Source organism: Achroia grisella, unplaced genomic scaffold (assembly GCF_030625045.1).
Source record: "Achroia grisella isolate CSIRO2021 unplaced genomic scaffold, CSIRO_AGI_Agris_v1 utg660, whole genome shotgun sequence".
Classification (NCBI taxonomy): Eukaryota; Metazoa; Arthropoda; class Insecta; order Lepidoptera; family Pyralidae; genus Achroia; species Achroia grisella.
The window spans coordinates 1,509,502-1,537,233 of NW_026712984.1; the positions used below are offsets into that span (position 1 = coordinate 1,509,502).

At 33.7% G+C, this 27,732-nt stretch overlaps 1 protein-coding gene across 1 annotated transcript in view; it reads left to right on the forward strand.

Annotated features, from left to right (window-relative positions):
- The window catches only part of LOC131849896 (uncharacterized), a 152,174-nt gene that overhangs the window by 63,774 nt on the left and 60,668 nt on the right, over positions 1-27,732 (forward strand). The window contains exons 26-35 of the mRNA XM_059200034.1: positions 8,725-8,840; positions 8,932-20,164; positions 23,058-23,204; positions 23,718-23,822; positions 24,269-24,387; positions 24,899-25,097; positions 25,489-25,716; positions 26,151-26,288; positions 26,734-26,957; positions 27,322-27,522. Of these exons, the coding sequence (XP_059056017.1) occupies positions 8,725-8,840; positions 8,932-20,164; positions 23,058-23,204; positions 23,718-23,822; positions 24,269-24,387; positions 24,899-25,097; positions 25,489-25,716; positions 26,151-26,288; positions 26,734-26,957; positions 27,322-27,522 (12,710 nt within the window). The remainder of the gene's footprint in view (positions 1-8,724; positions 8,841-8,931; positions 20,165-23,057; positions 23,205-23,717; positions 23,823-24,268; positions 24,388-24,898; positions 25,098-25,488; positions 25,717-26,150; positions 26,289-26,733; positions 26,958-27,321; positions 27,523-27,732) is intronic.

Sequence of the window (27,732 nt, forward strand, 5' to 3'; positions counted from 1 at the left end):
ATTAAAGTTGTTATTGCCGCTTACTATTTTAGACTTGTTTCCAAAATAGAACAGGAGGAAAATGAATGCAAAATGCAACATACATTATAATAAATTAAACAGGTATCAGAAAATGTCATAATTTAAATTTGTTGCTCGCCGTTATATTAATTAGATTTTCCTGATGTTTTGATTGGTACGTCCTGAATTCTCAAATACAATACATAATCAAGTAAATAAAATACTTATGAAATATACATTGAAAATATACATACTTTGATGTGCTGAAAAGTCGATGAACACAGATCTAATACTTAATTTATCTTTAAAAATAAACAATTTACTAGAGTGTACTTTATTATTTACTCGTCTATTTATTGAAGAAAAAGAGGTGTATTCATATCAATTCTTTCTCGACCTACAATTTTTTCATGTACGATCATTTTAATATAAACAACTAGTTGACAATGACCCTGAGGTTGTCATTCCGTTTATAGTAATACCTACTAATCAATATAACCATGATAATACTAAATACATGACACACTTGCCGACTAACTAAATTGTTAATGCACTTGTTATCAAAGTATCTACAAGCACTAATAATTTATCTATAGATAAGTAAGTATGTTAGCTGACATAATAATAAATAAACAAAATTATTATAAAATGTTTCTTTAGTGGTAGTAAAGTTACAGGCTGTAAATGTATGACACGACAGAAGTGGCAAAGAATCGGAAACCACGGATCACCTAAAAACTTTATCTCCGTGATATAAAAAATGATGATGATAAACTGACAATTTACCATTCCAGGTAACAAGTGATAATGTTGCAAACCGAGAAAATCCTTTGTCATACACTCTTAAAGTAATATAAGACCTTACCGACCTTGACATGCTCACCCCACTTAAGTAGATCTTATCTGTTATAATAAAAAATGAAACTATGTTAAATGTTAAACTTTACCCAAATAACGTATACATTATTAATATCTACACACGCAATAATAATACGTCATCATCTGTAGGCATTTCGTCTGTTTAAAAATATAGGTGATGCCATTTGTCGTGTAACACAACGAAATATTATTCCAAACAAAATATTAACGACCTCGGTGGTCTAGCAGTTTAGCATACCGCATCCAACAGTCGCAAGTTTGATTCCTCACACGAAATAATATTAGTTATAAAATGAAAAATAGTGTATGATGATTATGATTCATACATACTTAATTTCTTTCAAAAGAATCTGCAATAACACATCAAAGTGCAAAACCAAATATTTATCTTTGTACTTAATCTCAAAAATAAATATGTAAGAGTTTATCTGTCTTCTAAATTAAAAATATGTATTAAAAGCATTTAAGATTAATCTGTCGAGATAAAAAAGCGTACATAGATGGTATTACCTTTTTAATAATGTTAAATATTTACCTGTACACAATTCTAATTCTAATATTAAGAATGTCACATCAACATTGACTATTAAGAAACCTTAGTAAGTGTTATTTAATAGTCAACGCCCTTTTTGAGGACTCCTTTTTATTAGTGTTCTATTTAATCGCATTTAAAGAATCACGTCTTGTTTACGCCTCCAATACAGGAAATTTAATCGCGCTTAAATAAATAAGTAACCGTGGTAAGAACCCGTTAATTATTAATATTAATAATGTACACTGTGTTGTCTTTATGTTGAAGACATTGTTCTTAAAAGTACATATATAAACTTCGTGCAACAATAATATCATGTGTAATTAAAACCATACTGGGTAATTCATCAACGGTTAAATATTTATCTGGAGACTTCTAGATAATTAGAACCGACTTCTAAATCAAAATTTACTTTTTATTTAGTATAATAAATTTTGTTCATGATATATCTGTACTTGTGGAATTACTTCTCGTGGCCATTACTTGTTGTGTAGTAAAAATAAATTTGAAGTTCGATTAATTAAATTTTTTTATTTAGCCCCTTAGCATGAATTTAAAGAGAGATACAAGTTTTAATCAACACTAACAAAATAATTACCAATATGCAAATCTTACTAGAAACCACTTGTACATCATGAATTATTTACTAAGATAGCGTGTCTTATAGCACTATATCGTTAGATGTTTGTGAAATTTAATTTAGATCTGGTTTGTTGTCTAATTTCATTATTATGAAGAATTTCTTTGTTTTTCTTTTACATTAATAATTGAATTTTCAAATGAAGAATTGTCTTGTAATCATTACTATCGCATTTTATGATTTCCTAATGTATGCTCTCTCTATTTGTACCTATAGTAATATTACAAAGAGACCGAACTGCATTTACTATGAGTAAAGTAAACTCCGGACCCGTATGATTAATTTGAGAACATTTTGTCTCTATATGAAAGACAGTTTAGTATTCTTGAGTAACAGAGACTATATATACAAAATTCACTAGTAATATAAAAAAAGTACGCGTTTACGATCGAGTCACCAGTAATCGTATTCACCGTCCTCATGTCGTACTCATGTCGCCTTGATTAAATCAACACCAACTTCGTGAATCGGCATTGAGTGCACCTGTACTGAAAACAAAATATGTATAATACATATTTTCTGTTACAAAATTGTGTTAATGAGCATATTAACGTTATTTTGTTCTTACTGATAATATTAGTCTTGTTAGCAATTTCTTCCAAACGAAAACATGTACACATAAATGGGTTATTGAAATACAAGTATACGTTATGCCAGTCACATTGGGTTACGCAGAAACAATGGAAAATATTCCAATTAAAATAGAACTTTTGCTTCCACCACATTCATCGATACAAGTAGTCATAACAGACTACTGTGTGTAATATTCGAGGTAGTCGCTAACGAAATTTTGACATAGCGTTTATGATTGTTAAATCATTGTGTCTAAGACTTTGAAACGTTGTAGCCAATGATACCTGTATAAATTTCATATAGTAGTGGAAACAAGCATATGACTCGCTCACTGGTAATAGTTTAGTGGTTTGCAATAACAGAAATGTCTGATTTTTCCTTAGAAACTATTCCTTAACAGAGCATGGTAATTCTCGAACCTTTTTGTGTAATATACTGTAAAGTGGAGATACTTTTATATTCAGCTCAGTCTTCGTAGGTTCGTTACATCTGCATAATTATATAACGGTCGTGACGACGGAATTGTTACGAAAAATAAAAAACGTCTATAATTCGAGAAGTATTTGGAACCGACTACGTCCATTATAGTGAACTTTAAACATCCAAATCAAAATCCAAAGCAATTACAAAGTACAGTAATGAAAGTGCGACAACATCCAAACAAAACATATGCCATTCGCAATGTCATTTGGCAATGCTCCCTGCGAAATGGGTTCATGGCTCAACTGCCAGAAAACTATTCTTATTCGCTTTGACATTAGATGACTTCATATTTACAATCGATTGCTATGTAACATCGGAATTGCATGTTTTGTTTTCAACTTGTTACCATCGTAATAACCAATCACAAGAGACTCACATAACTTAAATCGGTAATAGGAATGGAGCAGTGTGAAATAGACAGACGTCTTCTTAGTGTCCGTGTAATAGTGTAATCATGTTTTATAATATCATAAAGAAGATAACATGTTGCTATAAAATTCGTGTTCTGGACTTTGTTGTTACTATCATCTAATTAATGGATTACTTCTGCTTTCTAATACCTTTTGTAAGTCAATGTCTTTTTTTATTATAAACTTACTGTTGATGATTTGTTTGAATTGTAAGATTTATAATAGTCTAATTGCTAATATGGTTAGTATAGTGATATAATAATAATATCCTTCAAATGCATGGTACATGAATAGTCTTTTGAAGTACCTAGGATTACTTTTTAGATCCATGAATTGTTCTTGGGACATTTGGTCTAAACATAAGAAAAGTTGATTATTAAAAACCTAGTAGATCTCAAGGTCAATAACACGTGTAATTACTGTTTAGCCACCGTAAAAATCTAAGTTGAACGTAATTGCACCCAATTTTTATTACCCGCACAAAATTCACGTTTAGTATTCAAGGCTTTGGAGGCATTGAGCATTTCTGCTTAGTAGATAATTTAAAACCTACGCTCTTTTAAATTTGTTTTTGTCATACTCGGTTAGTCTAGTAAGAACTTGTTTTATTTTATTTTTGTGCTACATAGACTTAACCTTTTTCTAGTAATGGCTATATAATATGTAAAATGTCTATATCTCCATTGTGATTACATTAGTATTTATAACTTTATTTTATTGTCCCGTGTTTTGAACCAATGTATTTGTAATTTTTTACTCCGTCCCCACAAGAGTTTTTATAGCTATTTGAACACTACTTTTTCATCTAAATAATCCTAATTTGTCTATTCAATTTATTTTCCTATTATATTGTAACCGCTACATGTATATATTTAAATGAAAATACAATCAAATCTCTAGGATGATCTGACTGTAGCTGGTGTAAATAACTGAATTGGGTCGTCGACCTACTGAAGGGTTATAAGTATTATGTTTGAAAGATTTATTATGAGCGTGTGTACTGGTATCGTGTCGCCAGTTGTTTTTAGGTCAATTGTGAGTTAGATTGTAAAATTGAATATATCGAAAAGCTTTATTCATTACAGAGAGTGGCTCTAATATTAAATATATCTATTCCATAAATATCTATAATAGCTACCTCTGTAGAAGACAATAGACAGATACTGAGTTACTCGATTCATATCTTAGCCTATGTATTTACTACTAGGACTCCATTTTAAGAATCTTTACTAATATTGTGACTCTTTCACACAATAAGTACATCCCATTAAAATATAGTTCATGTGGAAGAAGTTAGTAGGTAGTAACTTCTTCCACATGAACTATATTTTACATGTATTGTACATTAAATTAAATAATTTCGATTTATTTTTAAATACTTTTATTAGAAATATATTATAAAACATTATATAGGTAAGATCTAAATAAACCCCAACCATTCATAAATATTTTCCATTGATACATGTTCAGTCAGTTTATTACACGACCATACTAATATGAATGTAGTAAAAATAGCAAGCCTGAAGTAATTTTCGTAGGTAACGTAATCATGATAATGAAATCGTATAACATTGGATGTTGATATTTACAAAGTAATATTACGATGTTGAGCGTTGAACATGCGGATTTATGTAATGCATTTGATACAATTTTGTGTACGTTATGACTAAACAAATCTATACAAATAGTATATAGATGTAAAGTTTGTACGTTAAGACTAATCTCCGATACTACTTATCCGATTTTGAAATTTCTTTTACTGTTGGATAACCTTTGTAAGTTTTCTATTTCCTTATAATTATGCGAGTATAAACTAGTTACTCATCAATTTAGAATTTATATTCCTACTTAGAATATTATTTCTTTAGCCTACCTACCTACTATTATCGAGAATAACGAAACTCAAGACTAGTTTTTTTTTATTGTTGATAATGGAATGGTTGTTGTAGTTCTAATCACTTAGTTTAACCATAACTTTACCCATGTCCTTATGTATTATAAAAAGTCATCTATACTTATCTTGGAAGGAGGACTATATAGTCCTCCTTCTATGTACTACTTTACTAAAATACGTATAAAGATGCATTCAATATATACTATGCATACAATTAGAAGGAAATCAATTATTTTTCCACCCGTGTCGATAATTACGTGACTTATATTAAAATGACTGACAGCTACCCGGAATTAACGAGTGTATAAAAAAAGACATACAAATGCTACTTTGTCGTCCCTCTCTCACTTCCTAAATAGATCAAATCGTTACGAAGATTGATGTGTACCGAAACGGTTTTCTAGTTACCGCTGTTGTTTTGTTTTGCTACTGAAATAACTACCGAATCCGCGACACACGTTACACAGTACAGCATGAAGTTTTGTTTTCTAAACTAATTTAACTTCAGTCATGAAAATATATTTTTTTTATTAATATTCAAAACATTTTTATAATGATCAAAATTTTATTATTTTAAAATATATTTTTTGTAAAATGGCATATTTACAGGGAATATGTCCATAGAAATAAAGTGTAATAGGAGAACGTTCTAAAGGTAGAAATATTCGTACAAAATAATGGGATCCTTTTGTAGATAAAATATTCTCGACCACCTATGTGTCGCGGCGTCCCATGCGGGAAATACAAAATCGTTGTTATACTTTGAAAAGGTAACTTTGTTTAGATGACAGAATTTTTAAAATGAGTCGAGTGATTTTTATTTAGACAGATCAAAATAAGTACCTAGGCAAAATACGACTTAATATTTTAATGACTAAATTAAGAAAAAATAAATTTTTCGGGAAAAATATATTTTATCGAAGACACCTACTTTATACCCATGATGTTATATAGGCTAGTTATGCAAGATCTCACTTTGGGCCTAAAATGTATTTAAGGAACTTTAACAGATATACCAAAGTGTTATCATGATTACAACACCGCATTGGAGGGCGGGCGGTTGCGCGCGCATCGCCCTCAAAATTTCGTAGTATCGAATCGGCTAGTCACTTTTCATAACCTCAAACCATCTACCTCTGAACAGCTGTTCACTAACCCTGTTAAATAACTAACGTAATTAGCAATGCAATTACCCGCGCCTTCTCGACGCGTCGGAATCCATTATGAAATAATTTAAAATTAGAATTCGGCTATATTTTTTTTCGGTTTACGGTTTTCTTGGCTTTCATTCAGTTTTCAGCTAGTACTGCTATCAGTCAGCTGTGTTCTTTATTTAAAGTAATTCTTATTGTAGTTATGTTCTTTGTTGTTTATTTATTAGGAGTGATTTTAGAAATGGTACTGTTTTATATAAAGTGATATACATATGTGAGTGTGGATTTTGTGATTAAGATGTCAGTGTTAAACAAACGAAATAAATGAACATTTTTTACTGTTTTATAGTAGAACTTTTGTGTTAAAATGGAAGAGTACGAGTATGACTTCGCTTATGAGTGTCGGGTTGGTATTCAATGTATATTATTTTTTAAGAAATGTCTTCATTTTAATTCTGTTAAAACTGAACCGGTAACGATATTATTACGATATAGAACACATTCGTCGTAAATTTACAATAAAAAACAATGTTAATGACATCTATGTACCTTAAGACAAAAGGTCGTATTACATAATAATACATATAAAACAGAGAAACAAACATTTATTGCGTCTTTCTCATGACAAGTTATTATATTTGTACAGTATGATTTTCTGCATCGTGGAAACGAACAGCCGGTTCCGAGTAATTCTGTGTCTACGCTTTGTCTAACCACATGATTGAGTGTTTAAATAATTACCAACTCATCTGCCAATAGATCGGTTCAAGTTCAAGGTATTTTTTGTTACTTAGATATGATACTTTTTTTATAAGTCTAATGTCCTCGAAGTAACGATCATTCGTTCGCTATATCATCAGGCTGTTGAAATAACGAATAATACTTTGAAAAAGAGATAAATGAAATTAGCACTAAAACTAGTACAAATAACTACTAAACAACTGATAAAGTGAAACGCATTGTTTTTTAAATCCATGCTAATATTGTAAATACGAAAGTGTATGTCTGTCTATGTTTGTTTCACGACTAAATAGCTGAATGGATCTGAATGAAATTTTATATGAAGATAGACTGCATTATGATTACGAATATAGGCTACCTTTAATCTTAAAAATAATCTAACAATTGCTGAAATAAAGCATGAACCATTACACCAATATTGAGAGGTTTTTCTTCAATAAATGTCTCTGGTCAATTTCTTACAGCCAAACATTCTACCAGTGAAATCACTTGGTCTTTACAAATGATAATTACACAAGGATGTAATTATGTTCTTTCGCCGGCATCCTGTACATCATTACCACTAACTGTCATGCCCTGTTAATGCTGATATTCCGTTATAATTAGTGTGACAGATAATATTTTACTAAAATAAATGTGACTTCAAATTTTTAACGCAAACCGATGATCCAAGTTTAACTGCTAGTTGTAATAATAATAACTTCAGGACAATTCACACTGCGCCATCTGGTCCCAACAACTAATATAAATATTTTTTTGTACATAAGTAATATGCATAGGAAACAACCAGATCAATACAAACAATCGCGACCATCGAAAGAAGATGGTGTACTAAACAGTTAAATTGCCTAATTATTATTTTTAGTGTTACCTTCTACTTCGTCCACTGTTATTGGAATGACAGACACTATTTCCGTGCTCGGGATACAATCTATCGTCACGTCAAACTTCATGAGGATTCGCTCACTTGTTTACACGTTAGAATATAACAAACATAGAGATGGGCACACTTTTGCATTTATAGTATAGTCAATACTGATATAATAATAGATTTAGTTATTAATATGGACTACTATAGATGCGTAAGCAAATTTTCTACACCGTTAAACTAATATTGACGAGTTTTAACTCCATCACATACACTTTACATCCGTTGGAGAACTAGGTAGGTCATCGATGAATTAATTAAATCAAATCCTACAGATACTTATGAAAAGTCAAGTCTACTGTCAGGTCGGAATGTACTTTCGAACCAATACATTGACGCTCTTATTCTTCTCAAATAACATTGTATGATTATAAAAATACAGACCACTAGCATATATGTATACTATTGCAGTTGTTAAAAATAATGAATGGTTTAACTAATAATAATGTTTTAGTATTGACTTTACATGAATTCGTTTCTTCATTCTCAGCGTCTCGTGGAGGCAATGGCTCCCCGGTCAGCGCGCTCGTTCCGTCAGGAGTTCAATATGCAGGATCTGGCAACAACAACCGAACATACATACAGTACGCATTATACCTCAGAAAAGTAAGTACATAAATCTTAAGGCATGTAACCTATATTAATTACTATTGTACCGACTTTGTATAATCTACATTCTTTTTCCCAACCACAACAGATATGTCAGAACATCGCACTCTACAGAGCATGATGCACCTATTAAATCCATGACCAATGGCAAACTAAATTCGCCTAAATATACTACAAAAACCGTCGTAAGTGATGATGACAGACTTGACCTTAGGAATCTCAAACGGGTCCACAAAATGTATGAAGGACCCAACATTATTGAATCTAAAGGAATTATACATCCTGTTACAAAAGAAATATTGACGGTTGGTCAAGCAATTAGCATGAGGATACTTGACGTAAGAACTGGAAAACTCCTATCTTCACCCGATAAAAGACAATCAATAACCATAGAGCAAGCAGCAAATGAAGGTCTCATTGACCCCAAACTAGCTGCTAGATTAACAGGCCCCTGCGGCATGACAGAAGATGGTAACGAAGTTACATTACTGGAAGCGATTCAACAAGAGCTGTACGATGCTGAGCAAGGCTTAACTGATCCAGCAGAGAAGAGAATAAAGGTAACTGTAGAAAGCCAAGCACCCACCACCCAAGGAATGAGTATCTCAGATGCCCTCAATTGCGGTCAAGTTGATCTACAAAGAGGTCTCTACAGGCTACCAAACGGAAATTACATAACAATATCCGAAGCCTATCAGAAGGGTTACCTCATTTATAATGAGATTATTAAAATAAAATCGAGCACTTTGTCTTTATCCGATGCAATCAGTCAAGATTTGGTAGATAATAATGGTTGGATTTTGGACAGAAATTCAGGTGATAGATTTCAATTAGATGTTGCTATAAAAAATGAATTGATAGACTCAAATATTAGAGAAATAGTTGACCCTAAAAATGATACCAAAATTACGCTTGCTGAAGCCATTGAGAAAAATATTATTAATACAAAACATTCAAAGTATGTGCACAATCTAACTAAAGAAAAATTAACATTTAAAGACGCTGCAAATAAAAGGTACATTTACAAACCTATGACTCTAAAAGATGTTTGTGACAACAATCTAATGACAAATGATGGTAAAATTTTGTCACCTGCTAATAGGGTTCCTTTGAATATTTTAGAGTCAATATCTGTAGGTGTACTCGACAGTGATAATATAAAATGTATAACAGACACTACAACAGGTCAACTCCTAACGTTATCAGAAGCACTAGCTTCTAAAATTATATTGCATGATAATAAATTTCGCGATAATCTCACAGGAGAACTTTGTACTATTCCCGATGCAGTTGATCGTGGTCTTATAACATCTGTGTCGCAAAGATCTATATTTGATATAGACGGGTTTAGGGACCCTAAATCAGGAGAATTTGTATCATTCAATATAGCGCATAGTAAGGGTAATCTCAAATATGTTAATGGAGAAACTTTCCTGAAATCTGAAAGCGATGACTTTGTTTATTTAGAAGATTGTACTAAAGTAGCAATTGTACGTCCAGAAGTGTTAGAAATGTTTAATAGAAAGATAGGTATCTACGAAAACGGAAAAGAACTTACTGTGTTAGATACAGTTTTTAAAAATATTCTCGACCCAAAATCAGGGCATTTGCTTGATGCTACTACTAAAAAGCCCATCCCGTTTAATAAAGCCGTTGAGATTAGTATGATTACACCTGAAGGTGCGGCTTTATTAAACTCGCTTCTTAATATTACTCTTACGCTTCAGACTGTCACTAAAACAGTTAAACGTTACGTAACAGTAACTAACACAAACCCCACTCAGAGATCTGAAACTATTATTACCTTCGCTGAAGCAGTGAAGCTCGGACTTATTGATGAGAAAACTCAGACATTCACAGATCCGACTACTGGTACCGTAATTCCAATACAACAAGCTTTAGACGAAGGTCTTTTGGGCGTTGAACAAAATGAACCGCGTGTAGTCCATATATCTGATATATCTAAAAAGGATCTAGTGCCGGGTCAAGTTGTTGAACTGAAAATTACTAAAAAATCTTTTATCAAGGATGTGCCCTCAAGTCCAGAAAGTAAAGTTCAATATGATAGCAAACCAGAGACAATCAAAAGTCCTGATTATGCTACGTATGACACTACTAATCCACGTGAAAGTTTGTTAAGAGAGATAAAGACAATTACTTCAAAGTCAATAGTAACAGAACCGTCGGTCACATCTATGACTATAAAGAAAAATACAATCGAGCTTCCACGTGGTGGCTGGACTTTGAAAGAGGCTATTCAACAAAACTTCTTAGATCCTGACATAGGTATGTTAACAATACCCGGCACGGACAGAGTTTTGGATCTCGAAGAAGCTTTCCATCTAAACATTATAAACCCCGACTCAGCAAAATTTGTTGACCCTAAAACTAAGCAAGAAATGCCGTTAAGTAGAGCTATGGAGCTGAAATTAATAGATAATACTGGTCATTATAAATTTCCAAGAGACAAAATTACAATGCGTGATGCAATAGATAAGAAAATAATTATCTTTGTACAAATTTCGACTGTCAAATCCTTGCAAAAAGTAATAACTATTACTTCAGTGGCTGGTATGCCTGATAAAATGGAAATAGCAGAAGTACAAGATTTTCCTCCTCATAAAATTGTAGAAGAGCATCCGGTTTTGGAGCCCGTTGAAGTTGTACCAGGGATAATTTTTGATCCTGCTTCTGCTCTTGTTATATCAACCACTTCTGGAGTATCAGAAAATATTTTGGAAGCAGTAGACCGTGGCGCAGTTCCATCTAATACTGTAAACGTTGTAGATCCGGAAACAAGTAAAGAAATCTCACTGAAATATGCTTTAGAAAAGGGTATAATTGATAAGAAGACAGGTGACTACACATATAAATCCGGTAAAAGAGTAACTCTCACGGAAGCTGCTAAAATGGGACTTATAGTCGTAGCAGGTGCTCCTCTAGTAGCCGCATCGAAAGTAATTCAAATTATAAAAAGTACAATGGTAGTAGATCCTAAAAGCGGAGAAAAACTTCCAATGGAAGTAGCATATGAAAGAGGTCTCGTTGATTCTGTTACATACAAAAAATATGAGGAATCTCTCAGAGAGCGAACCCCAGACAGTGGCAATAGTTTTGCTCCGGTTTCTACTAATCTCGTAACAGGTATGGAAACTACGTTAATAATCGAAGATCCACAAACAGGTGAAAAATTACCCATAGATATAGCATATCAGAGAGGAATAATAGACACAGATACATACAACCAATGCAAAACAGCTAAAGATCTAATGCCTATTAATAAGATTACCACCACCCCAAATGTTGAAACTCCTACAACCTCTACAACGACTATTTCTCAAGTCATTACAAAACCTTTATCTGTTGGTGCTGCAGTGTCGGAAGGGTTCATTACAGTCGAATCAATTCAAAATAGTCTATTGGCTGATAATAGAAAAGTTGTTACTACCATTTATACTGATAAGTCAAAACCTCCATCTGATGTCATCCAAATTACAAAACGCGACATTAATGAAAAACCAAAATATAATGTAAATATTGCAGAGCCACGAGTAACAGATACCCAGATTTTAGAAACGAAACCCATAGTTCTACAAAAGCTCAGAAAGCGTGTTGTAACACCTTTGGAAGCTGTTAACAAAGATTTAATGGACAAAGACACCGCCAAAATTTTGGAAGCTGTTAAAACTTTTAAAGATAATAATGGAACGCCTCTAACACTAGACAAAGCCATTGAAAAAGGTTTTATTGATCATAACAAAGGTAGAATTGTCGATCCTTTACGCGGAGATGTAATTACCATAAATGAAGCTCTTCAAAGAGGTATTCTAGATGGAGATGGACAGGATGAAGTATTAATACCTCTAGCAAGAAGTCTTTCAATACCCGAAGTTATGGAACAAGGCTTGCTAGATCCCGGTACTGGAAAACTAATCCATCCTGAAACTGGCAGCCATTTAACTTTAAGAGAAGCAATAATTTGTGACATTGTTGATCCTATGTCTACTATTACAACTGGGCCGAATAGGAATATAACGCTAAATGAAGCAATAGAAAAAGGTTTCATAGATAATGACAAGAATATTGTAAAGACTAGTGATGGGGAATTAAACTTAGTATCTGCTGTAAACATGGAGCTCTTCCCTAAATCGGATAGTGTACCAGTTGTTGAAAACATACCTCCAGCTGCACTAACACTGTCTGTAGCTGTTCAAAAACAAATACTAAATCCTTTAACAGGGGACATAAAACATCCTTTAACAGGAGAAATAATACCTATTGAAGAAGCTTTGCAAAGAGATTTAATTATGGCAATTCCTTTCCCTCAATCATCAGAAACAGTCACTTTAGAAGAGGCGTTACGTAAAGGTGTTATTAATTTGCATGATGGTACATACACCAATCCAAAAACTAAGGATGTTATACCATTAAATAAAGCTCTGGAACAGGGATTGCTGGCAGTGAAACTAAATACTGAACCAATGCAAGGCAGCGGTGTGGTAACGACAATTACTGAAACTTTTACTTCTGAGCATACCATTACAACTAAAATGATTGAACTTTTGGCAGATTATGTGCTTGTTAATGCAAATGAAGTAAGAAATACAAAAACCGGAGAGATTATATCAATGGATCAAGCTCGCCAAGATGGTATCGTTAGAGATGAACATACGAGTAAAGAACAATTTATCACTAGTAATACAAATATCAGTTTTGATGATGCTCTTTCTTACGGGTACATCAATATAGAACAAGGAACGTTCACACATCCGAACACTGGCGAAATTTTAACAATTGCAGAAGCTATTGACAGCGGTGTATTAAAGACAGAAGTGCCTCAAACTGAAACAACAGAATTAGTGTCCACTAAAAGAGATTTGGAAAGGCTGAATTTAAATGAAGCATTTGAACTTCTTTTTGATGAAAAATCTCAAAGATTCCGTGATCCAACATCACCAAACAAAGTATTAACATTCAAAGAAGCACTTGAGAGAAATATAATTGATCCTGAGTCTATTATTTATGATGTTAAAAGTGGTAAACCCGTAACTTTACAAGAAAGTCTAAATATAGGTTTGATTGATAAGAAGACCGGTAAAGTTAAAGAACTTAAAACAGGTAAATCGATTGACATTAAAAATGCTGCAAAAATGGGTTTAATAGCAGTAGTAGCTGCACCTGTTCTAGCAGGTATGGCAGTAGTACAAGGAGCAAAGTCTATAACAAGCAAAGTGTTGAAACCTAATAAAGAAAATATTGATGATTTAGAAAAAAGTAGTCAACCAGTGTCTACGAAGAGCGAAACCCCTGATATTACACCAAAACCACAACGCAACGAGGAAAGGTCTCTAACTTCAATTAGAGGTGAAAATTCTGTAAATTCTCCGAATACCGAAATTTTAAAAGTAGAAACTGTTACGAAATCTGTACAACCTATAAATGAAAGAGAAATAACAGATAGAAATCCAGTTCAGTCAGTGAAAGAGTATAGAGAAGTTACATCAGAGGGCGAAGAAGTTATAACAATAGTGAATACTGTGGTTTCCAAACAAGGTACTTATGATAGTGAATATATTATTAAAGATAGTCTCATTGCTGAGGAAAGTCAATTATCTCCAGAGAATGATGAAATTATGACGATTACTAAAACTGTTATAACTAAAGGGGAGTCAGAGGCTCGTAAGAATTCAACAGAATATAGTGAACATTTGAAACATTCTTCTTTACAAACTCCAGCAACTAAAGAGGGGCAATCTGAAAGTAAATCAACTGGTATATTTGAAGTGTACGATGTGACAGACGACGTCAAATATATTAATATTGCAGATAAAGAACCCTCCGTAGGTGAAATTATTAATGTGAGGCAAAAATCTGACGTTACTGATAGACAGAATGAAAAGAACATTAGTCCGATTAGTGTCGCTGATCCTGTAGGCAAAGACACAAAAACGAATACTGAAATACCTGTAGAACTAAAGGCGAGCTATGTAAGTAAAAGTGATGCACTAGTCTTAGACAAAGCAAAATTAGATGAACGTGATGTTTCAGAAAATATACAATCTACTTTTAATGAATCAAAGACAATTGGTGATGCCAAAGAAAGTGAACCGGTCATTGAAGAATATCGTCTAACATCTCCTCATGGTAATGAGATTACAACAAGTACTGTAACAACTGTTGTATCCACACCAGGACCAAACCAATTTGTTTCTGAGCAATCGAGTACAATAATAACCACAAAAGCTTCACAAATAACTACAGTTGAAATTACCCAAAATGAGTCTACTTCATATCATGTTGTTACTGAAGTGTGTGGATCGCAAAACCAAAGTGAAACTAAAATTGAGACTCCAGATGAAATAGAGAAACTTAAAACAGATCAAAAAGATAAAGATAATGAACCAATAAATGTTATTCAGAATATTATTGAATTCAAAAACTTACCACACCAAGAAGAATTAAAAGAAACTGTTCAAAGGAAGGAAAATATTGAATCACTGAAACCTCTTGAAGTGGCACCTGGAGTCATTTACGATCCTAATACTTCAGTTATTATATCTAAGACCTCGGGGATTTCTGATAATGTATTAGAAGCGGTTGAGAAAGGAATCATTCCATCTGAAACTGTAAAAATTTTAGAACCAAACACTGGACGTGAATTAACTTTGAAAGAAGCGGTAGACAAAGGTCTTGTAGATAAAAATACAGGAGATATAAAAGACAAATCTGGCCATAAAATTAGTTTTGCTGACGCAGCTAAGATTGGGCTTGTAGCTATAGTGGGTGCACCAATTTTAGCGGCAACAAAAGTGATTGAAGTAGTGAAAAGAGCATCAGTCGTTGACCCGAAGACAGGTGAAAAAGTATCACTGGAGAAGGCAAAAGAACGTGGTATAATCGACCGTAATACGTTTGATAAGTATGAAGAAGTTATCAAGAAACAAACGCCATTAGATCGTGGAAATGTTGTAGACCTATCAGAAACTACATCTGAATTAAGCTCTAATAAAATTATAAAAGAAACTGCTGAATACAAACCAGGAACTAATTATATTACTACCGAACAGAAATCTTTTGATTTACAGCCGGTAAAACACATAATTTCAGAAATAGATTCCAAAAATATATCGTCGTTATTGATAGATGCTGAAAAGCAGCCGCTACGTGTTATCGATGAAATTACGGAACAAAACGTAACTAAAGAGAAATTGGAATCTACAAAACCACTTTACGAAAATATTCCATTAATAGAAGCGATCACTCAAGCGAAAATAGAACCTAAAGTATGTCGAATAGCAATAAATGGTATTGAATCTCCATTAACTGTTCAGGATTCTTTAGACCAAAATCAAATAAGTAAATTCACTCCGGTGGACATATTATCTAAAAACTACGTCCTTATCAGAGAATCAAAACCTAAATATGGTGTGGCAATCTCTAAAAAATTAACGCCAGAAGAACTGTCTGAAATGGGCATCTACGACATTGAAAAACAAATATTCTTGCATCCTGAAACCGGTGTAAAAATATCTTTTGAGGAACTTGTATACAGTTTGCATATCTTCGATCCTGAAAATATTCTAGTAAAAGATCTAAGTTCTAAATCTGATGATTATATTCCATTTAATGAAGCAATCGCGAAACCTATAATTGATAAAACTACTGGTCACATGGTTAATCCCAAAAACGGTCAGCGCATACCATTCTTAAAATGTCTACAATTAGGTTGGATAGTTGAAAAACCAGAAGACGTTTCGGTTTATGAACAAATTTCTGTTGAGACAGCTTTAGAACAAGGGCTTTATAATCCAAAAACTGGTAAAATTACAGACATTAATACAGGTGAACTGGTACGAATTGAAGATGCAATTGAAAAAGGTCTCATTGACCCTGAATCCGTGCTTATCAAAGTACCACGTTCTAACGAAAATATATCACTATTAGATGCTACTGAAAGGGGTTTAATAGAAATACATGATGGTGTAATTACTATAACGGAGACTAGGGAAATAATCGAAATATCTTCTGCTATAGAGATGGGAATAGTGACAATCATTCAAAGACCAATATCTATCGAAGCTATCATTATCAACAGCATGTACAATCCTAAAGAAAATAAGATTATAGATAAAGTAACACAACAGCTTATTGGTATTGGGGATGCAATAGATCGAAAAATTGTCCACCCTACAATTTCAGAAATCAAAGATACGGCATTAGAAAAATTTGTTCCGCTTTTTGAAGCTCTCAAAATAAACTTAGTTAATCCAGAAACGAATAAAGTTATAGACAAAAAGACTGGTAAAAACATTCCATTAGATGATGCATTGAAGAAGGGTTTGGTTGCAACAAAAACAGTTACGTTTTCCCTATTTGATGTCATAGATTTAGGGTATTACTCCCCCGATACGCATAGAATCTTGAACCCTAAGACTGGTAAAGTAATTACTTTAAGTGAAGCTATTAAAGATAAACTTGTCAATCCTTCCGACGTAAAAGTGAAAGATGACAAATCTGAGGCCGTTATTCCATTCGACCAGGCAGTAAAAACAGGTTTAATAGACTTGGAACAAGGCATACTAACTTTACCTGTTTTAAATCTTAAAGACGCTAGCGAGAAAGGATACCTTTTAAGTGACAGAAAACCATGGACACTACAAGAAGGTTTGGTACAAGGGTTCTATGATCCTGAAACAGGATTTTTAACGATTAATGATAAAACTATGACTTTAGAAGATGCCATAAAAGTTGGTAATATTAACCCGGAAGCCCTCACTGTCAGAAATTCCAAAACAGGTGATATAATTTCGTTAGCCGATGCAATAAATGTAGGTATTATAGATTCAAAAGCAGGTAAAGTCCACGATCCTATACAAGGTGATAAAATCTCTCTAACAGATGCTTCGGAAAGGGGCTTAATAGTTCCAGCTAAACGTAAGCTTAGCTTGCCAGAAGCTGTATTTAAAGGCTTTTATGATCCAAAAACTGGCAAATTTTCACACCCACAAAGCAATGAAAAAGTTCCAACAGATAAAGCTATTAAAAAACGTATGATAGATCCACAGTCCACATTAGTACATATAGCAGGAAAAGTTATTCCGTTTGAATTCGCAGTGGATAAAGGTATTGTTGACGGTAGAAGAGGTACTGTAATATTGGGAGATGAAAAAATCGATTTCCGAGAAGCATTTGAAAGAGGGTTATTAGTCGAAGTTCGTAAACCTATTTCGCTTATAGAAGCTTTGGAAAAAGGAGTTTATAATGAAATTTCTGGACTTTTTATGGATCCTCAGACTGGCAAAAAATATACCCTAACAGAAGCGATTAAATTAAATTTAGTTGATCCAGAATCAGTCCACATTCAAGACAACAGATTAGGAAAATGGGATAAACTTAGTTTGTCTGAATCTCTCAAAACTGGTATTATTGATGATAATACAGGTAAAATAATAAACATAAATAATGAAAACGAGGAAATTACTCTTCGCAAAGCTTTCGAAATTGGGTTACTTGTCGATAGTAAAGCATCTATTAGTCTCCAAAGAGCTTTACATCAAGGTTTATATGACGATAGCACTGGCAAAATTATAGATCCAACTACAGACCGTAAAATCACTCTCCATGAAGCTATAAGACGGTCTATTATAAGTACTAAATATCTTTGCTATTTCGATAAAAAATCTGAAAAACCTCTTACTTTGGCGGAATGTTGTCGTAGTGAAATCGTTGATCGGCGAAGCGGAAAGTTCCGTGAACCAGGTTCTGATGTCCAAATACCGTTATCGGAAGCTATGAGCTTAGGCCTTGTAGTAGACATTGAGAGTGCAGGTTTTACTCTTTATGAAACATTAGCAATGAATATGTATGATATAACTGAATTTGTATTTATCCATCCAGTAACAGAGAAAAAGATATCTCTGAAAACCGCTGTTATTGAAGAGCTTATCAATCCCGAGACTTCATTAGTTAAACATATACCTTCAAGTAAGTACATAAAACTCAGTGAAGCAATTGAAAATGGTATTGTTGATGACGCCAATAGTGTATATATATTACCCAATGGAAACCAAATAAATTTACTAGACGCTAAACATCGAGGTTTAGTAGTAACTGGAAAAAAGAATTTAAGCCTTGAAGAAATTATAAGAAATGGTCTTTTTAGGCCCGATAATGGTAAAATTGTTGATCCAATCAGTAATGAATTTATTGACATTAATAAAGCAATTGAAATTAAATTATTAAACCCGGAACTTACCATTGTCAAAGATAATTTCACTAATAAATTTAAACCATTACCAATTGCTATTCAACAAGGTGATGTCGATGTCACTAAAGGTAGAGTCTTAGATACAAAAGCAAAGAAAACTTATAGCCTGGACATAGCTTTCGATAAAGGTCTCTTAGTTACGGTCATTCAACCAATTACTTCTCAAATTTCAACTAAACGTTACGTACAAGATTCAGCAACGTCTAAAGAACCAGTCCTTAGAGAATTCACATTAGAGGAAGCTATAAGGTATGAATTTATTGATCCCGATACGGCTGTAATAAAAGATCCTCATAAAAATAAGTACATTCCATTAAGATTAGGTATTAGTGAAGGTATTATAGATAAAAACGCAAAAGGTACATTTGATACTCAAAATAGGTCACGTACGCTTTGCTTCGTCTTTGAAAATAGTTTGATTGTGTATGTTCGAGAACCTCTAACGTTTGAACAAGCGATTGAAAATGGTCAACTTAACGTCAATATCGCTCGATTTACTGATCCACATTCCAGAGAAATGTTAACTATTAAGGACGCCGCTATTTTAGGCTATATAGATTCTGACACAGCGCTCATTAAAGATAATCTTAAGAAGAGGTTAGTGAAACTTCCCGAAGCATTCCGTAAAGGTCTTATGGATGCCGAAAAGGGTAATATCTTAGATACAGAGACCTCTAAACTTAACACCTTATCCGCCGCAATAGAAACAGGGTTGCTGATGACTCCAAAGAAAAGTTTCAGCTTGATAGAGACATTAAACTTTGGTATTTATAATCCAACAACTGGAGCACTAAATGATCCATTTATTACAACAAGTGTAATGGACCGAAAACGTTTAAATTTGGGCGAAGCTATTCAACAAGGCATTGTTGATCCATCCAGTACAGTTGTTAAGGAACCAGAGACGGGAAAAATATGGCCGTTAGTGCAGGCTATTGACCAGAAACTCGTTGATCCCGTAGAAGGCAGACTGATAATAAATCCAACTAAAGAAGTCAGTCTAGACTTAGTTAAAGCTCTTAAAAAGGGATATTTGCTGCCAGCAGAAACGAGGGTGAGTTTCTTCATAATTTACTTCTTTATTTGTGCTTCTATCAAGCAAAAGGTGTTGCTTTATTCATCTTTCTATTTCCATTCTTAGATGGTGATCTATCTTATCTAAAGCGTTTGGCTTAAAATATTAGCATGCACGACACCCATAAGACATGCAGTGTCGAATATTGGGTTATTTGCAATTTTTCTGATGAAGTCACGATTTGTAATGGTGGCATACACATTTGAAATCATCTTAACATTCAATCCTTGATACCTAGAACTTAAGACATCCTTCAGTTTGATATCCAAAAATATATTGTTTATTACGGTAGTTAAGGCACATATATGAATCACGTGTTGTTTTGTTCTTAATATATAAAATTTGATATTAGTTTGTACACTTAATTAGGCAAAAGTTATCTCGCTTTTGATATTATTATATATTAATGTAGTCATTATTATTTAAAGTTGTACTTGCCTTATGTGTTGTGTCTAGATGCTTAAGTTTAGGTTATGGCGCAATACAATTGCCAGTTTTCCTTCTGTTAACAACGACTGGGGAAAACTACCAATTGAGAATGTGCTCACACCCACATTGTACTAAGGCTCGATGTATGTTGTTTTTTATTTCCAGCCGTTGCCTGCGATGCTAAAGAACCCTTTTGAGCTAAATCGTGAATGCTTGCCTGTGAGGGATCATATTAACGACGATAAAAAGAACCATCACCGTCTCGTCAAAATACATAACCATCCCATTTCACTTTGTGCTAAGATTTTTTTAGAGGTCAATAATGTGATCGTTTCTTTCGATCTGTTGACCTCTGCTTTATTGTTCGCTTTCATAAACAAAGACCAGCGAATTATGACAGCTGGTCTTAAAATTAAAATGAGCTCTCTTGATTGTATTTCTAAATAGTCCCCGATTTATGATATACTCATTCCTTGGAGCCGTGCTCACATGAATGCATGACTGCGCTATGCTATTGTGATGTTGGTTAATATGCCGGACACTCGCGACGCAAACATTCACAATATCATGAATGGTAATATATTTACTTCAAAAACACACACGAAAGGTAGTATTTATGATTCATTTTCGTATATTTTAAATGCTCGTTTCGTTTGGGATCTTATTTCAGTGCGAACATTAACATAAGTCATCAATTTAAAATCAGAAAATCTAAAAGTCACACTTACTTAACTTTGATTAATTTTCTCATGAAATAATGTCCCACTATTATTATTATTATAAAGAATGTATACAATTCATTCAATTATATTTTTACGTGTAAACTCTTTAAGAAAACTTTTACTTTCTTTATTGTACCTCATTTTACTGTACAAAAAACAATATTATTTCAAAGTTTCAGATTTCCGAGGAGGTATTCTTTTAACATTTATATACTTTTAACAAATAACTCTAATCCAAACATTTATTAATTAATAAAAATATAAAAGATGTTGGGTACCATGTTATTATGTTTCGTTTCTTTTGGTAGTGTCATAGACAATATTAAAAATTCTTTTCAAATTACAATTGATGTATATATTTTTAATTTGTCTATGATGTCTGTTACATTCACTGCTTGCATGCCTCGCTTTTTGCATGATTATAGTTGTCTGTATCCGTCTGTATACCTACGCAACATTTGGACTTGTTGTGTTTTGTCACCCTCATACTGAATTTGGCTGTCTATCGTTGTTGGCCTATGTCTCTGTCTCAGGATTGTCTCTGCTTACTGTTTGCATAGTCTATTGTTGTATTTTTTGTTTTTATTTACAGGTACTCTTACCGTTTTATTAAGTAATCGTTCGACGTTCTATTATTGTACTTAATAATAATAAATGTATTCTATTTTTTATTATTATATTTATTTTATGAAGTACTGTAATATTGGAATATTGGTCATAGAAGATCTTACAGAAATGATTACTTAGATAAACGTGTCATATTGGATAACTAAGTATCTACTGTCCGTGCATGAGCTAAGTTATTCACGTTCTCATGTTTATAAGGTCTGATCAAAAAGTGTTCAATATTTTCGGGAGTCGAACAGTAGGTGATAACAATCTTACCTATGAAAAATTTTAAACATATATGTTACATCATACATGATGTTTTTTTATCATTATGATTGTAGTTGAGGAGTATATTGGTTTCCTAATATTCATAAAATGTATCAATCAAATTAATATATGAATTTTAGACTTTGTACTAAGTCATCTGCTAAAGTATACCTGCCTCGCCTATATCGCCTCTATATTTACTTTTTGAAAAGTAAAGTAATTACAATACATCGGCATAACGCCTTAGTCCTCCGTATGGCAACTTATGAGGGCGAAATATAGACATCCCATATGATTAATATGCGTATTGCTGTTCATGTATATAGGCGACCGTTCACTTGCAATTAGAAGATAACTTATTAACTGAACTTGTTTCCAGTCATACAAAATTTATAGAATTAAACCTACAGTAAAATCAATGTTAGAATGTAGACGATGTGAACATATTATAAACAACCAACCAAATTAAAATAAAGAATAATACTAATAAATGCCTGTATATTTTTTTTTATAATAAAAATCATAAGGTTTGCTTATGATCTACTTGTCGATGTCCTAAATCATTGAACACTATTTTTATTAGACCTTAAGTAATGTTCGTTATTAAGAATGTTTGTAAATATATTTGCATCTCTAAATACCATTATTAATGCACAATTTGTTACCGTAAATGTCTGTAGACAGTCGTCCTTTGTAAAGTGATTGACCTGCACAGAAATATGTAGATAGATGCATTGTAAATGCTCGGTAGCTATAGACAAGAATGCACAGCTCGGAAGGGCTTTGTAAATAGTTGTTTATGTTTTGCGCAGAGTATAAATTAATTATGTTTATTTAATATTTAGCAAGCAGTAGAAGAGAAGTACAGGCTTTGCGATGAGACGCTTTCTAAGTTACTGGAATGGATTGCCGTTGTTGAAGAGAGACTGGCCAATCAGGAAGCGGTTAAGGAAGACTTGGACGAATTACGCAATCAAATTAACATTCTCAAGGTAAATAAGACTAATTAAGTTATAACATTGAATAACTCCGGTACAGAAGTCGTACTTAATAGAAATATAATTATATCTTAATAATATTATAAACGCGAAAGTTTGTGAGTATGGATGTTTGTTACTCTTTCACGCAAAAACTACTAAACGGATTTTGATGAAACTTTACAGTAATATAGCTTATATATCAGAATAAAATATAGGCTATAAATTTGACGCGGGTGAAACCGCGAGCACAGCTAGAGTGAATATAAATTAATAAATGTGTCACATTAACAGCTATTTGTGTGTCTTGTGTGTGTTGTGTGTTTTGTGGTCACGAATTTTGTCATATATTAAATGATAACTCAAAAACTACTGGTCAGATATTGATTAAATTTATGGGACTACTTTCTATGACAATTATTGATAGTTAGACGTACACTAACAAAATTATTGTATATTTATCTATTTGTTTAGAAATGCAAATTCTGAATTTAAACTTGTCCAAATTAACCCTTATTTTATTTCCAGCTGATTAAGGATGATCTGGAGAGTCATCAACGTCAAGTGTCCGCGTGCGCTGACCAGGCGAAACAGCTGTTGGTATCCGGAGGCGATGTACTGGCCCCACATGAGGTACTGTACTCATTCATTTAAAGCTTCACACGAATATTAACTTCAATATTGATACAGTTATACTCGTGTTTAAGGCATATAAACAAACTTAAATTGTTAACGACTATGAGAATTTTCAAATGGAAATACCTCAACTACTTACTAGAAAGCTTAAAGACCTATCTCTAAATCAATATTACAGGACAAGAGGCATGATGTCTTAGTCCACTGGAATGGCAACGTATGAGTGGTGTTAGTGTCACATGATAACTCGTGGTCCGTGACGCTGTTCATGTATATACTGTTTACCATCGGATGAGCCATTTCCTCTACTACCAATACCTTTAATCTGCACAGTCATTTTGGCTGCTGGTTTTCTTTCCTCATAATTGTCTCAACCAAATTTATGAATTAAGTACTATATTCTGGATATACTGAGCTAATGTTGATTGCAATTTTTTGTACAGGTTGCAGCACTGGAGCGAGGTGTACGACAGTTGAAGCAACGTTTCGACAAATGCACAGAGAAATGCGATAAGATGTTGAGACGTTTGGCGGCCGCCAGAGACGAGCTGGGCAAGTTCAAGTGAGTGTATAAATATATTTTTTACTTAGACAATTTATACTGCACAGTCTCAAGCTATTAAAAGCTTATATTATGGATAGTAGAGAACTGATGGAAATAATTAAATCTTTTTTTTAATACATAATGTATCTAGAAAAAACTTATTGTAAAAAAATACAAATACAAACTGGCGTGTCCTACAAACTATAAATTAGTGTAGTACATTATTAGAATCCGATTCTTTCTTATAATTTTAATCATATACCCGGGATGTACTACTGAGGTAGTCTGTAAAATGTTGTCTACGTACAGTCAGGGTACCTCAGTCTTAACTACGTCCTTCACCTATCAGCTTGTTTTGTAAGCTATACTTCATTTATAGGATGAGCCAATCAGAAGATTCAGTTAAATTACTTTATAAGACATATCTTAGTCATACGTGATAACATGATATCCACAATGTACCATAAGGTCGACTGTCAGGTTGTTTGTCATTCCAAATGAATAATTAAATCTCCTGTTCTCTTTTTAGTAACGAACTGAATGCCTTCAACACTTGGATGGAGGGAGCGTATCGTAATCTTGAGGAGAAAGAGGCAGCTCTATCTAAACTGGATAAGTTGCCCGGACAGAGCGAAGACGTAAAAGATTTCGTGTCGGACGTGATTGCACATCAAGCGGACCTGCGTTTCATCACAATGTCCGCGCAGAAGTTCGTCGACGAAAGCAAGGTTCGTTGTTATAGAAACAAAAATACACTGCATAACCGTATATTATACTTCTCTGCAATAATTACGTATATGCGAACGAGGCGCTATATTTTAACAAATAAATCTATTTTATTGTCGTAACAAAATATTGTTTTCATAAATAACATTATATTTTTTTTATTAAAATTTAGTTAATTATTCACTCATAGTATGTCTAATACATATAATATAGTTTTATTTGTTTCACTTCTGTTGTGTTTAATTTTTCATTGGATATTTATATGAACTACTTCAACCGCGATTTGATATGACAAGCCAAGTATAGTAGGTTCATGAAATATAAAAAAAAATCTAATCTTTATTTCGTTTAGGATTATAACAAAAATTTGTGACCTATCCATGTGGTTTATAGGAATTCCTATCTCTGCTGAACGACTATCGCACATCGCTGCCGTCGCGTCTGTCGCACGTGGGCGCGGCGAGCGACAGCGCAGTACGCGAGGGAGCGGCGCTCGCGCGACGGCGACACGCCGATCTTGTCGCGCGTGCGTCACGACTTCAGGACAGACTCCGCGCCGCCGCTCTACTCACGCGACACTATGGAGACGCACTAGACCGGGCACACCGCTGGTTGGCTGACGTGAGTCCACTTTTTACGTGTAGTTATGTGGTTCACCCGAGGTAGACTATAGTCCTCAGTCTCACATACTTCTAGTATCAAGCAGCTTGCTTAATAAGCTATGTACGGATAGCATCTTAATTCTCTAGAATGGTAACCCACGGGCGTTATATCGTAGCGTGATCTTCGCGTATATAGACGACACTTTTCATTAGGTATATCGTGAGCTTGTTTGCCAGTTTATTTTCAAATTTATTCGGTTTGTGGTGAGTAGCCATATTTTTTTTATAATATGTCTCATTGATTCAGGCATATTTCGTTTCTTTTATATATCCATAAATAATAATTAAATTGTTTATTAATAAAACAATATTTTAAACAACAACAGTAAAAATTATTTCGAGAAGTCTTTGGTTGTAATACGAGATGTTTAAAATTTTGATTGATTTGTAAAGGTGGAACCACAAGTGCGATCGGTACTGTCGGAGCCCGTGGGCGGTGAACCTCGTGCGGTCGAGGCGCAGCTGTCAAAGGCGAAATCTCTGCACAACGAGATACTCTCACAGGGGCGACTCATCGACAACGCTAAAGACGTAAGTATTATTTTATAAATAAAACTACCTGTGGATATTATTATAAATACTATTACGTACTGACGATGACAATACCAATGTCTCTCTGTATAATGGTTGAACCAGTATATAACCGAGACACACCGTCTTCCAGTAGTCATATAAAAAAAAATAATACAAAATATTTTTTGAAGGAAGTCGGTGTTACACTTTGCTACTGTCGTTTTTAGTTATATTACTTTTAAAGACAAATAAATACATACTTAATACAAAATGGAATTTAAAAATATAATGATAATATACGGTCTCAACGATTATCTCAGATGAGGTAGTCATAAGCTATGGTGCTAAGCTATGGCAACATTGACATATCCACTGTTTGCTCGGTATATTTGAATCCAACGTAGCAGGAGGCCAGACTACCGCTGTCTCTCGGATTTACATATTACTTTATTTTATTATACAGGCCTGCGACCAACTAGTCAAATCACTGGAAGGCAACCTGACACCGTCCGAGATCAGACAACTGGAAGTTCCCATACTGGACTTGACGGCCCGGTACAAGGAGTTCAGCGGCGCGGTCGGCTCCCGTTGCACCGAACTGGAAGCCGCCCTGCTGCAGTGCCAAGGACTTCAGGACGCTGCTGAAACCCAGGCGCATTGGCTGGGACAGGCTGAGAGCATATTCAAGTTAGTAACTATAATTTAAAATTTTCTGTTTCCTTCGCAATGTTGATTGTAAAACGAGAGTTTAGCTTAAATTTTAACATATTCAAAGAACATTGACAGGTATATATCCATTTTTTTAAAGATTGAAACGGATTAAAAATAGAACTTAAAAATCTAGTATACATATTTGTAATAATAAAGATCACATTACTGTGTAAAACTTACTAATAGAACATGTAATTAAAATCTAGTTTAATGAACTTATACAGTACTTATACGTTAGCAAAATGTATATTTTATTAAAGCTAATAGTAATTAATTTATAAAATAATAATTTTCAATTACTTGTGTGTGATTTATAATACAAACGTTACATTAATCATAGGAACCAACAAAAGCCCGCGTCCCTGATTCGCGAGCGGCTCGACGAGCAAGTACGAGAGCATCGCATCGCACACAACGAGGTCGAGGCGCGGCGCCCCACGCTCGCCAAACTAGTCAGCAGCGCTCGCGATGCCGCACTCACTCCCTCTAACGCCAGGATTGCCAAGAAGTTAGAACAGCGAGCCGAGGACATTTATGCTAGGTGACTGCATCATTTTTTTATTTATAAATATTTGTTTTATGAAAGTAGATTGGCTATTCACTTGATGGTAAATGGCAATCGTCGTTATCTGTATAAATTGAACAGCACCGCGCTTTGTCATGTGTCGTCCGTGACACCACCCAGGCGTATCTATTTCTAAAGATTAAGATGTCACACACTATAATTTTATTGCTATTAATATGATTACCC